The sequence below is a fragment of the Schistosoma mansoni genome, chromosome 3 (genome assembly GCF_000237925.1).
Source record: "Schistosoma mansoni strain Puerto Rico chromosome 3, complete genome".
Lineage (NCBI taxonomy): Eukaryota > Metazoa > Platyhelminthes > Trematoda > Strigeidida > Schistosomatidae > Schistosoma > Schistosoma mansoni.
The window spans coordinates 26,853,849-26,868,408 of NC_031497.1; the positions used below are offsets into that span (position 1 = coordinate 26,853,849).

A 14,560-nucleotide genomic window follows, 5' to 3' on the forward strand; every position below is an offset into this window, starting at 1 on the left:
AATAGCTAAGGTATGTTGGGACATTTACAATAAAGCAAAACATATGCACAGTCCTTCCTGATTTTCACGGATTGTCTAGTTTAAATATGATGAACACTGAAAATGCGTTTTATTGAAATCATGAACCCATCTGAGTTGCACCACCATTGAAAACCTGGAAGTATAGAAGTACTCGCTAGTGCACGCTCACGATCCCATAACATAGAACGAACCCAGGACCTTCGATCTTACGCGCGGACGCTTAACCTCCATACCATTGACCAGAGACCCAACTGTGTTAATGTATAACTTCAATCAATCGACAATGTTGCGCGACCAACCTCCTTCGCCTTTGCTGGGTAAGTGGCTCACATGAGAAAAAGATTAGCTTTACTGATCACGGTTTCTCATTAAATTTCTAGAAACTTCCTCTCGAAGCTAGTCTTTAATGAGCACGTGATAATTGTCAGTAAGGGGTTATGGAGATTGTTAGATTTCATTAAAATCATGAATCAATCTAAATTCTTATTAGAGCACTTATAAGATGTCATTAACAATCCACAGTGAAACTAAAATTAAACTTGATTTGTTTATTTAAACAAAAGTGTTCTTTAATTAGAGGATTTCATTCACAAACCCATACTACTAGTTATTTATTGGTAAGTAGTATTATGAGCAAAAATGGATGGTGACTAGCAGTGGAATTCAGGACTCACTTTCATCCTGTTTAGAACTCGTCAGCTGGATGTACCTGCATCCTAAAGTTGACGTTTTCTCCAGGACTCGAACCCAATACCGTTTGTTTCAAACGCCATCACGATGTCCACTCAAGTCGTATAATATTATAATAATGTCTTGAATATCTTATCCAAATATTTGTAGATTGTAATATGAAACGTTCATCATTTGAAATTTATTCACGTTAATTAGCTTCATACCTTTGCCAGTAAATCTTTGATGTAAGTCTCGATTTGCTTAATGCTAATCAGTTAAGGTCATCTTCATTCCTTAGGGAAATCTTGACCGTTAAATGGTCTCTTTAAGCATCGGTTGGTTACAATAATCAGTTAAAACACATTTGTAACCAGCATCAAGTACTCTAGTATCAAACCAAGAAAATAAACCTTCTACAAAGTAGATAATACTTACTTACTTACTTACGCATGTTCCCCCTCGTGGAGAAACATTAGCCGCCCACTAGCATAAACTAGATAATAACATGAAATATATAATACTCACTTATCAGGATTGGTATATTTTCGTTGAATTAAATATTCAGCAGCCATCAATAGATCATCGATTGCTGTAGTTTTATGAACATCACTTCCACGCTTATGCCATTCTTCACCGAATTCTCTAAAGAACAATTTGAAAGCAGATAAGAACAGTTTGGTGAAATGACAAAAGTGAATAGCTTCACATAAAACGTAAATTATTATAATTTACCATAAAATTAGGCCTAATTCATTTGTATTGGTTGTGTTAGGTCGTCTTATTGATCCTTAACACTGCAATTGACTAGTCGCTTTTGGTATATTTAAATCCAGCACGGATTGATTTGATATTCCTATTAGGTCACAAGCCTTTAAAGCAGAAATGGATGTTGGCTAACACTGGAATAAGGGACTCGCGTTTCAGATTATCTGAACAGCGTCATGATGTTTGACATGAAAAGTATTAGGTTTGAGTCCTAGGATGAATATTGACCCTGAGATGTAGATACATTCAGCTAATAAGTCTCAAATAGGACAAAACGTAAGTCTTGGATTTCACTCCTAGACATTATCCATCGCTGCTTAGAATTAGGTTTAGTTCAATGTTAGATTTCTATTACAACTGATTCATAGTTAAAGATAGACTATCCATTATCTGGAGATAAATATTTTTTTAAAACTTATTTTTGTTTATTATCAGAAAGGGGTTTTGTGGAGACTCCTTGCAGGATCGTAGATGCTCACTGACACTAAGGAGACCCATACTAAGAAGAAACGGTTGAATTTTTAAGTCAGTTAAAGCTAGATTGCCATGGAAAACCTGGAAACACTGGAAGGCCGTTTCGTCCTATTGCAGGACTCCTCAGTAGTGCCCATCCATGATCCCGTCTCGCGAGATTTCAACCCAGTCTACCAGTCTCGCGTCAGAGCACTTAACCGGTAGACCACTGAGCCGGCATCCAACGGTGTTAATGTGTAATTTCAATCAATTCACGAAGTTGAGCAACCGTTCACCAATGTCTTTAGTGAGTTGATATCTCACAACAGACCTGGTTGGACTCAACTGGTTGCTGCCTCTTACTAGAACTCCAGGAAATACCTCATGGAGCCAGTCACTATTGAGCATTTCCAAATGAAAATACACAGATCTATATATTTCAATTACTCACTCACTACTATCCAACTTTCACATAGACAAGAATGAGGTAAAACAGACCGACGATATCGATCATCACTTTAGTGATATAGTGCTCGGATACAATAACAACAGAATATAATTATTTTATGCTAATCCATAAATAGATGACGAATTACTATATAATCTGATTAAAAATTGATCAACCATGACTTGCTAGAAAAAAAGAATTCGGTTGCAGCCCGAATGGAACATTGATAAAGTCTAAAACTGTAAGACTGCGAAGTGTGGGTTTGCATTCCATAGAAGGCGATTGTTCCATCAAAAAAAATACAGGTCCAACTGATTGGTATGAATTAGTCTGAAACTGTGGTATGGAGATTCCCGTCAATTATCCTCAACTACGTTACATTTCGGGAGGCAAGATCTGACTCACACGTCCTCATCATGCCTTCTGGATCACTGGACTGTTTCCATGTACTAACGTGAGTGGTAACATGGGTGGTGGAGATCGGCCTAATCAACCACTCTACCTATAGACACAAATGATTACGAAGGCTACAAAAAATCATTGCATATATATTGTTGGTTCAAAAGCAAAGAAAGAATGATATAATTATTCTGCGTAAGCAATGCAGAAACATCCATTGAGCCCCGGTGGTCGTACCATGCTTCGATGTAGCATTTCTCTCCAGAACAGCCTACTAGGCTTCACCAAATTATTTGGCCGGAAGGGGAGGTACCTTACATTTCTATATGATCCATTCAATTTCAAGTCACTTAGACTAGTAATCATACTGTAACTTAATTGACAGGTTTCGATCAATACTAAAGGACTAGAAAAATAGGACCCTAGTAACTATTCAAAAATCAATAAACGGGTTATAACAAAAACAATCAATCATTCATTACCCTCCTCCACGTATATTGGCCAATGCAAATATTCCATTAAATTTTTCAATAAATAATAATTCATTTGCTGAATAATACGGTTGATTAATGTAACCAAATCCACCGAATGCACTTAGTTTACATGGATTCCTACCATTCAAAATGATATTCTCAACAAAAACAACAACAACAAAAAAAAAAAGAAAATAATGAGAGAACATTCAAGCAGAAAATAAGAATGTTCCCATAAAATCATGTTTAAACTGTTCAACATTTTAAGCAAAGATGGATAGTGACTAGTAGTGGAATCCAGTTTGACGCGCGTTTAGTCCTATTTGAGACTCGTCAGATGGATGTACCTACACCTCAGAGTTGATATTCACTCTGGGACTCAAATTCAGTACCATTCGCTTCAAACGCCATCGCGTGATCCACTCGGACACTGATTCCTGATAGCCACTTGCTTGTGCGATGATGAGGTGCGTCCTAGATTCCACTGCTAGCCACTATCCATCTTTGCTTACAATGCTTGTGAATTAAGGCAATATCGAGGCAATACGCACAGTATGTACATATATGCCAATTAGAGACTCACCATTTACAATCCTAAACGTCAATGGGAAGATTCAAAAAAACAATACTAAGTGAATTGTTCAACATTTATTCGTTGAATTCATGAGTTGATTAAAACTAAACCACCATGAAAAACTTGGAAGGACTGGACGGCCGTTTCGTCTTCGTATGGGACTCCTTAGTGTCAGTGCACATCCACGATTTTCACTGTCGTATGTATGAATGTAGATTGTAGTAGCTTGGCTATTATTATACTCGTAATTCTTGAATAGATAAATTAATTTAAGCTTTTTAAGTTAAATATTTGACCTTGTCAATTATTCACTTGTAATCTTGATTGTATTTTACATGAGCTTATGTATGCCATATTTATTTATCATTTACTTTGTAGTGTGTGCTACTGATTCCGACAGATATAAATAGTATGTATCATCAATCGAAAGTGAAATGTCTGACAGCAGAAGATTAAGAATATCAAAGAAAAGAGAACGAGAACAGAGAATGGTTGATGTGGAAACGAAAGAACAATGAAGTCTGAGACGATTGAATGACATTTTGTAGATGAATTATTTACTGTATTGTTCTAAGATTTCGCTATGATATGCTGTAATTTAGTATTCATATACATTCGATTGTTCCCCCCCCCATGTGTTCTTGTACGCTACAACCTTATTTATCTAATGTCTTTGGCCTATTTTCCCTGTCTGTCTATAAATATTAAGTAATGTAGTGTCGGTCGCTATGTGGGGTTGAACATAGAAACCGACACTACAGCAACACGTTTTATAAAGTTAACTTGATTACTTTTGTTACTTAGGTTCACGTTTATTACTTTTCATCTCTTACTGTTCATCTTCATTACCGAATGTCTGAAACATATGTTCCTCAAATACATTTGTATTCAACTATTTCTATTCACGTTTTCATTAACCGGATTTATTGACGAAGTAGGATATGTGCTCAAATACCATTAATATTCGATCATTGTGAAGTTAGCCACGAACCTTAAAACATTTTGGACTCCAGCCAGTTTCCAATACTGATCGATCAACATCCAACATCATCATTATATGGTATCTAACTCACACATTTTACTAAGTTGACTGTTCCATTCATAAATTTAAAAATCCTAGGTTCTATACCTGGTTAGGATATAGATTTACTTTAATGAGGAGTCATAAACAAAGATGAAACAAATGCGTGAACCTCTCATGGTTTCGACGTTTGTTTAACGAAGTTCAGTCCAATAATGTGAAGTATAAAAAACAGCGATTGTGACGACAATAAGTTGTTTTATTCAGGTAGGCAGCATGTTTTACGACGTTGCCTTCTTATAACTGACGATGAGAGTCAGAAAAGGATGAGCCGAAATAAAGCATAAATCACCTTGATCCGTGAATTTCCATCATCAGGAGACATGTACGATCACTTTAAAGTAGTTGATAATCCAGCTTTGATATCATCCTTACAGGTCACCACAACCATTCCTAACATATTTTCCTTGTCAGATCTCATAAGAAGTATTTTTCCACTTTGTGCATCTAAGTGGTGACAGCTTAACCCGTACCTCAGACATTGAGTAATATATTTCATGAATTGAATGAGGAAAGAATTATAAACAACAGAAATCCAACTTAGTTAATTAAAGGTATTATGCTTATTGTAACACTCATTGTTCCATATTTTTGGTGACGATTAAAAGGAAACCTGAAACCAGATTTCATAGTGATCAAAATAAATAGACAAGATTCACTTAGTATTGTTTGTTTGAATCTTCCCATTGATGTTTAGGACTGTAATTGATCAGTCTCTTATTAGCATATGTGCATACTGTGCGTATTGCCTCAATATAGCCTAAAATCATAAGCATTATAAGTAAAGATGGAAAGTGGGTTCGAGTCCCAGAGTGAGTATCAACTCTGAGATGCAGGTACATCCAGCTGACGAACCTCAAGTGGGACGAGATACCCGTCAGACTGGATTCCACTGCTAGCCAAGATGTTCTGTAACAGATGTAATGATCACATTAAGGAATAAATGAATTTAAATACTCGATAAAATATTGATTAATGTTGGGGTTGGGTAAAAACAGTCATGAATACCTAAACTTCAGTATGATAAGTTCGTTGTTCAGACTTTGGGGTAGACTGTATTCAACTACTCTTTTTAATCGATGGGTATTGCAATTCTTATATTAAATGTAGACATTGCCCATAATCTACCCATTTATCACAACACTAACTAGGGTTTTTAATTGCTTTTATTACTGAATGTATATGCGTCTTATGTGATTATTCTCTTATTCTCACACTTCTCAGTGCATTTCCCTCTGTTCCACGAGGCACAATGCCCCTTTACAGCTGGACAGAAATCTACCAGTTGTAGAATAATACAACATATAGTGTATTTAGTGTCTAGTGTATTGATCGTAAATGCAGGGTCTTCACAAAACTGTGACTGATTTTCAGAGGTAGTTCCTGGAAATCTAGTGAAATGTAACCAGTGGGATCCAGTTAGGTTACTCATCAATGACATTAAAATATATTAACACAATACCACGAGTTTAATGAAGTTAGAAATGTAAACTATTGAACACAAATTCAGCAGTCTCAATATTGATCTCTCATTATAGGGTCCAAACGTCCTTAGATCGAGTCTTAGTGATTGGATTTCTGATGCTCTTTTCTGAGAAATCTCATACTAGGACATAAAAGCTTTCCAATCCTTACATAGTTTCGAAGTATGTTTAACTAGAGTCAGATCGTGATGTAACCCCCACAAGATCAATATTATGATAGGTCTATTGTTTTAAAAAGATTTCAACCTTCTTAACGTTTATGTCTGAGATCAGCTTAAGAATGACGTTGACGATAAGTTTAAGTTCACTTATGACCTAATAAAATGAGTATTAGGAATGTATGAAACATTTGGATACATCTTTAGTAAAGTTCGATAAGTCCGTTGTTCAATGATGAGCACAATACCCAAGAATTTATTTAGACCTTTAGGTAGCCTATCTTCATTCAGCTATTACTCCTTATCATTGAGCGTTACTGTAAGGACGGCTCGTCGGTAGACTCTAGGAAGCCTTAAGAAGCCCAGAAAGAGCCACAGACATTCCATCCAATCACTGCTAGGAGAATATTCTAGAATGTCGACGTGTAGCTTCCCCATTGGATGGATAAGAATGGCCCCTATTTGCCTATTGGTTGTCTGAAATGATGATTTACTCTCAGTCAAAAACTATAAATACACGAGATTTCTGTGCTATAATTTGACACTGTTTTGGGGAATAAAGTTCCTACTTACTAGTCTTCTGTCTTCTCTCTTGCGACGTTGCGGGTTCTATCGTTCAAGTAGTCTAGTAGTACGCAGCATAGTAAGAATCAAAGCTCTAGATATAACAGTTACAATCCCTTTATAAATGTATACACTACTCATAATTTATGTACTTATCACATCACCAACTGAAGTTATTCATTACTTTTAATATACCACCCTCAGATCTTGAGTTGCTGCATTTAGTCTTACCATTCTTTAATCGACCTGCCTGGCATGGTAGAATATACAGGAACATACGTTCCAGCCAATATAGCTCGGTTGGGTAATCACGATAGGCAAACCCTACCATCACATCAAAGTAGCAGCTACGGTCGGGACTTTTAATATAGAAATGTATGAGAATTTCATCTTAATATACCATATCATTAGCTTACATTTCATGTTCCTTCAATGGTCCCGATTACTAATCTCATATTTCTCTATAAACCATTTACCTCCTAACACATTATATACCTACAGAATAGATCCAGACCTTTGAACTTTTGAGTATTAGAATAGATAGATAGATAGATGGTGGAGAAGATTTGTGGCCTGAGGTGGGTGATTTTGATGGAGTTTTGTTCTCTGAGCTGGATGGTTTGGTCGTGGAGCTTTCATCGTCCGAAGTTTGTGCTGATGATGTCGTTCAGAAGGACGATGAAAGCTCCACGACCAAACCATCCAGTTTAGAGAACAAAACTCCATCAAGATAGATAGATAGATATGTATATATTATGTATAGTTGACTGCATATAACTTCTAATGTATTCACTTACTTTTCTATGAAATATAAACATTGGAATAGTTGTTGAATCTTTACTTTGATAAAATACTTGTTTAATCTCATATTCCTTATCGTTTAACTCCATTGGTTGAGATTTACGGAATACCTATTGTTGTTGTTGTTATGGCGAGAAATGAAAGATTGAAATATAGAATGACTTCAAGAAAACAAAGTTATTTTTAAGCCAATGATTAAGGTAGGTAAATATAAATGAGTAATTTATTATCAGTCAATTAAAACTAGACCACCATGGAAAACATGGAAGGACTGGGCGGTCGTTTCGTTCTAGTATGGGACTCCTCAGTGTCAGCGCGCACCCACGATCTCTCTGTTGACGAGTCCCATACTAGGACGAAACGACTATCCAGTCCTTCCAGGCTTTCCATGGTGGTTTAGCTTTAACTGACTCATGAATTCAACTATTAGTAATTTATAGGATGAAATCCTCAACATTGGAATTTAAGGTTAGATGTTATCGTTTGAATTTGTTGTTTGGTATTTACGGTTAAATGTTTCAATTAAGATTTTCAGGTTAGGCTTTAAGATTAAAAGTATGAATTAACGTCAAGATTTATGGTTAAGGTTTTAGGAGGTAAACAGTTAGTACCGCAATACACCTAAATGATTTATCTTAACTTTAAGATAGATGAGTTATTCCAGTCTGTCCATTCATTCATCCTATCATTTATATATGTGACTTTGATCAAGTGTATGGCAGTACTTATGTGTTTATATGCTTACTTATACCTTTCGAGACAAAGTAGGTAGTACGTTCATCGTTCTTCAAAATGGATTTACCACAACACCACTAAAATAATGAGCCTGGCTTGTGGACCCAAAAGTGGATTAAGGTAAGGAGTAATCGTTGAGAGTTACTAATAATTGTGATGAATGGGGTGAAGAATGTGTAAATGAATACTTAAGCAAGTGATCCTTTGTTACCGCCGGAAGTCATGGAACACTAGACAAATATTTCATCCAATCATCAAAACATTCGTCATAAGAGCTCTTTAACTAACCTATCGTATATAATTCACTAGTGACTTCAAAATATTCCTGATATTCGAGTGAAATATTATGGCTGGGGAAGATCTGATAGGTCGGAAGTCAAAAAGGTTTTATCACTGACATCAGATGATCAACACATTATATTGTAAACTGACTGAAGTATAAATTGTGCTACTACATGCCAACCCAGTGATTCTAACATTTAATCGTTTTAAGCGAAACTTGAATAAGGTAGGTAGAAACCCAGATAGGTTTTTGAGTGTGAACTATAATGGGGTTCCATCCTGGGATGTAACAGCTGTTTATTACTACCTAGATTTCAATAGTACTCAAATTAAGATTAATCTTTGATGGATACTTCAGTAGATGGCGTGGATTCGCGATTGACTATGATTACCACTACAATGAGATTGCGCGCCCAAAAACGACTTGGTTCCTTTGATAACTCACAAACCAGATAGAGTATATTTATTGGCAATCTCGTGGTATCGAATGAATACCAAGACGCGCCAAAGATTACAGGCAATAAGAGCAGAGCGTAAGAAAGTTCGAACCAACAAGATGGATAGCGGAACGAGAAGTGACTTTGATACAGTTAAACAACAACGAGTACGATAAAACAATCACTGATACAATTGGTTATAATAATAATTGTTTCCATTACGCCAATTGCGTTTGTCGTCGAAAGAAGCAGGTCACTACACTTCCTAGAAATCCAATCCAATCTACACAAAAACCACTGGATAAACTTAGATGTTGTAGTAAGTGAATTAGATTACTTAAGAAAGAGTAATCAAGCAGAATCTGCAATGATAAAGATAACTTCTGAATGATTAACATGCAAATATGTTTTCTTTTAGTTCAAAGAGAGCTTACTTTCTGATAGGTATCATTTATATTCATTCTTTAAAGTATACAGAATGCTAATGATGTAAAACACAATGAAGAGATCGTCATTCTGTACATCTTTTAAAGCTGTGTGAATATAAATTGAAGATCAAACAGTATTAGATAATTATGTCACCTTAATTGGGGTTCCAATTAGAAGGTGTTTGCCGAACAATCCAAAATTCACTCCATTTATATCTTACTAAATGAAGCAAGTATATTAAATCAACCCTAAAATCAAGATATATCAAGTGTAAAGTACCACCATAAGATGGTTGAGACGATTTGTAGCTCAGGTGGATGATTTTCATGTGGTTTTATTCTCTGACCTGAATGATTTAATCTTGAAGCTTTCATCCTTCTAGTGAGCGACATTATCAGCACAAACTTCAACTAGAAGTGAGATGTTCTGATTTCTTCATATATGACTCCCAGGTGGAAATACCATCATAAATTTCTATAATTTTAAAGAACCATATTTAGTGAGACTTTCGAGTGATGCTAAAGTGACTTTGAGAATGTTCACCTACTTACTACGGCCAAATGAGGGTTATAAATCAGTATGAAGAATTAGAATAATGATTTACAGTTGATGGTTATGATTAGGAATTAGATTTATGGTTTTCATCACAAACTAATATCAGCTCAAATGCCAAAACGCTATTTAGCCAAATAGATGAATGAATTTCGCGCCAAAATTTGGGACCTGTCATCCTAAATCTGATTGGTTCGTCCATAACTTATAGTCTCGCTCCATATTTAGTTAAACAGAATGTAACGGTATTAAAAATCATTACATGTGTAGTTACTAATGCGAGTTTGCTTTTTCTTATTGCATGGCAACAAAGAGTAATCGAACTGTAAGAAGAGGAACAACCCCCCCTACACGATCTGAACCTGCAAAACAACGAATAAAACTATTTTATAATAAGTTTCCCTTTTTTTGTACTTGAACCGCGTCTTTCAATTTCAAAAATAAATCTGTTGTGCCAGCATACCATGTTCTTACTTCAGAGGCACTTACCAATCCTGACTGTTGTGTTGTTGTTTCAGATCGCTCCTGCTACCAAGTGAATATCAAAATATAACGTGCTACAAGAATAACAGTATTCATAAGCAAAGATGGATAGCGGCTTGCAGTGGAATCCAATCTGACGTGCGTTTCATCCAATTTGGGATTCAGAGTTGATCTTCCCTTTGGGACTCGAACCCAGTACCTTCCGCTTTAAACATCATCGCGTTATCCACTCACCTACTGAGTCCTGTTAGCCACTTGCTTGTGCAATAGGGTGAGGCAATACGCACATATGCCAATAAGAGACTGACCAGTTACAGTCTTAGACATCAATGGGAAGATTCAAATAGATAATACCAAAGGAACAACAGGATTCAGTTTACAATAGTAATAATACACCCAAATGAATGATTACGTAATCAATAATCAATAATTACAAGTTACCTTTAATTCCCAATGATCTTTGTTTAAATCACAATACATGATGGTACATGGTTCATTAAATGTAGCAAATTGAATAAATATCTAATATAAACATTTGATTATTCTATATACAATCTACCTGACTACTTGTATAATGACCAATTAGGGAATAGATACGACCAATTGGAGTTATAATATTTTTTATATACCTTCCAGTATTCCAATCATAAATTGAAATCATACTCTAAATGGGTTGAATAAAACAAACAAGTATCAAGGTTAAATAGGATAATTATTCTTTTGAAACGTTACGTTGACCTTGGGCAAAGGTCAGTGAGTTTTGTAAAGTTTGAACGAACCAATCATATTAAAGATAGTAGATTTTGGATTTCCGTGTGAAATACATTCATTCATTTGATTAAATACCATTTTGGTATTTTAACTGATGTCAGTTTGTGATGAAAACTTTAAATTTAATTTGTAACCCTGACATCAAACTGTGTATTCCAATCCTAATTCCTTACGCTAATATGTAACCCTCATTTAAACCCTAATAAGTTGGTGGACATTTCATTTACGCGTTGCTCAGAAGTCATGTTATCTGATCATTCTAATCAAGAAGAATTCATTGAATAATTTCTATAACCAATTGAAACCTTGAATTTAGCTTTTCTATTATCTTTTTTATATAGTTGAGATCATGAGTCAATCGAAGCTAGACCATCATGGAAAACCTGGAAGCACTGGATGGCCGTTTCGTTCTAGTGTGGGACTCCTCAGTGGCAGTGCGCATCCACGATCCCACCTCGCGAGATATGAACCCAGGACCTACCAGTCTCGCTCCAGAGCACTTAACCGATAGACCACTGAGCCGGCATCCAACGGTGTTGATGTTTAATCTCAATCATTATCAATAGTTTTAAAATTTAGATGTGGTCTATATGAAATTTACTATCCCTAATTTTTCACTGACCAGCCTCATTCGTTAATGATAATCACAACAGTGAGGTCTGTGAATGTCAATGAATTCAATTAACATTGAGATGTAAAAAAGGTTACTATCAAAAACTTGATGTAAATTGATTAGAAGTGGTAAAGTTCTGTAGAATAGACAGTGAGACGGTATCTAGTTTAGATATTCGTCTGAGGTAAATTGGCGTCCTATTTGTGTAGATGAAGAAAACCGAGTATTAAAACATAAGATCAGTTTGCAATCCAAATCCATCCAAATTTATGAAAACATCGAATAATTGCTTTTTGTTACAAAAGATGATGGAATATGAGGATTATTCCTGGTTTACTTATCTAGTCACTCCCTATCCGGACGTTTATTTATTTAAACATGTAAACATTGGTACAAAAAGACACTTAACATAATATACGCCACTTAAATTATTCGATTTGTTTGAAAACTGGAATAATGACCAGCTGCTCAGACCGAAGCACATGGTCATCTTAGGGGTCACACCCCGAGCCTTTAACCTGAAGGTCTAATCCACCAGGCAGTGGGACAATGTTAGGGGGTACAGTCCCATAGTAGTCGGTGATCAACTCTTAGGATCCTGCAGCCCATATACACCATCAGTTTGAAATCAGGGTTTTCCAACTCTTCTAGGTGAATCCTCCGTATCCACCAACCCAGTTAAAGCACTGGACATTTGCTTGTAGTCCTCTCCATTTCGTAAACGACACGTATTTCGCGAGAAGGCAATGAGCAGGACTTCCTTGATAGCGGTTATATACGCGTGCCGATGTGTGAGCGTTTCGAGAGGGAAAGCTGACTCTCCTCACTGTCGGTCTGTACCAGAGCATTTAAGGGTCACTTTTACGTAGGACTGAAAACTACATAATTACAATTTACTTAATAAATGATTCTTAATAAATTACTTACTCTGACATTTTCTATACAACTTATAGCCAAATACTTTCGATTGATACAAGTAGCATATTCTAATTTTCTAATTGGATTATGTGGTATTAAATCTTCCCAATTCGACTATAAGAATAAAAAAAATATTGAATATAAACTAATTGTACACATACCAATAAAGTGTGAAGTATAAACATGTTATCTTAACGTTCATGAAAGGTAATAATTAGGTAATTTCAATGGTTGAGATTATAAGTCAATTGAAGCTAGATCACCATGGAAATCCTGAGAGCACTGGACGGCCTTTTCGTCCTATTGTGGGACTCCTCAGTGGCAGTGAGCATCCACGATCCCGTCTCGCAAGGTTCGAACCCAGGACCTATCAGTCTCGCACGCGAGCGCTTAACCTGTAGACTACTGAGCCGGCTACCATCCAATGGTGACACATTTACCATTGTCTTCAGTGAGTTACTATCTCACAACAGCATTTCGAAATAATATTTTTCCAACTACGCAGTTTCCACGATCCCGGATTCATGTTGTATATATCAATCATTGAATACCAATTCAGTAGCCTAAATGTAATTCACTCTTTACTATACTTCAAGTTCCTGAGTACAATCATTGTAGAATTTCAACTTAGAATAAAATAAATGATCAATACTATCCGATTTTACATTATTCTTCAGTTAAATTCAATTTGATATTGACAAATAAGCTTCATGTATACAAGCCTCAACTAATAGCTACATAAGTGAAAGGGAAGCTTTTTGTACAAAACTGAATGGAGAATATATTTACATTCATTCATGAATAAGCATTAATCAATAGCGGGAATGTTGCCGGCCCTGACAATATACCAGCTGAAGCATTAAAGGCAGACACTGAAGTAACTGTAAGTATGATTCACGTTCTATTCAAGAAAATTTGGGAGGAAGAACAAATGCCAACGAACTGGAAAGAAGGATACCTCAACAATATATCAAAGAAAGAAGATCTGAGCAAATGTTAAAACTACAGAGGCATCACATCACTGTCAGTATCAGGGAAGGTTTTTAACAGTGTTGTTGAACAGGATGAAGAACGCAGTAGACGCTCAACTCCAAGATCAACACGCTGGATTCCGTAAGGATCAGTCGTGAGCAGACTAAATCTCAAACCTACGGATCATCATTGAACAATAAATTGAATGAAACACGTCACCATACATCAACGTCCTTGATTATGAGAAGGCATTTCACAGTGCGGATAAGAAAACATTATGGAACCTTCTTCGACATTATGGAGCACTTAAGAAAATCACCAAAATCATACGGAATTCACACTACAAAGTGGTGCATGGAGGACAGTTGACAGATGCATTACAAGTAAGGACCGGAGTCAGACAAGACTGCCTACTCTCTCCCCCTAACTTTTTCTTCTGATGATCGATTGGATTATGAAGACCTCCACATCTGAG

General features: G+C 36.0%; 1 protein-coding gene across 1 annotated transcript in view; it reads right to left on the reverse strand.

Moving 5' to 3' along the window:
• Smp_210730 (prolyl oligopeptidase (S09 family)) overlaps nt 1-3,440 on the reverse strand; it is a gene marked incomplete at both ends in the record, with an annotated part of 36,330 nt that extends 32,890 nt beyond the window's left edge. Inside the window, 2 exons of the mRNA XM_018799817.1 lie at nt 1,219-1,335; nt 3,241-3,440. Coding sequence (XP_018651569.1) covers nt 1,219-1,335; nt 3,241-3,440 — 317 coding nt within the window. The remainder of the gene's footprint in view (nt 1-1,218; nt 1,336-3,240) is intronic.
• Between the last annotated feature and the right edge of the window lie 11,120 nt (nt 3,441-14,560).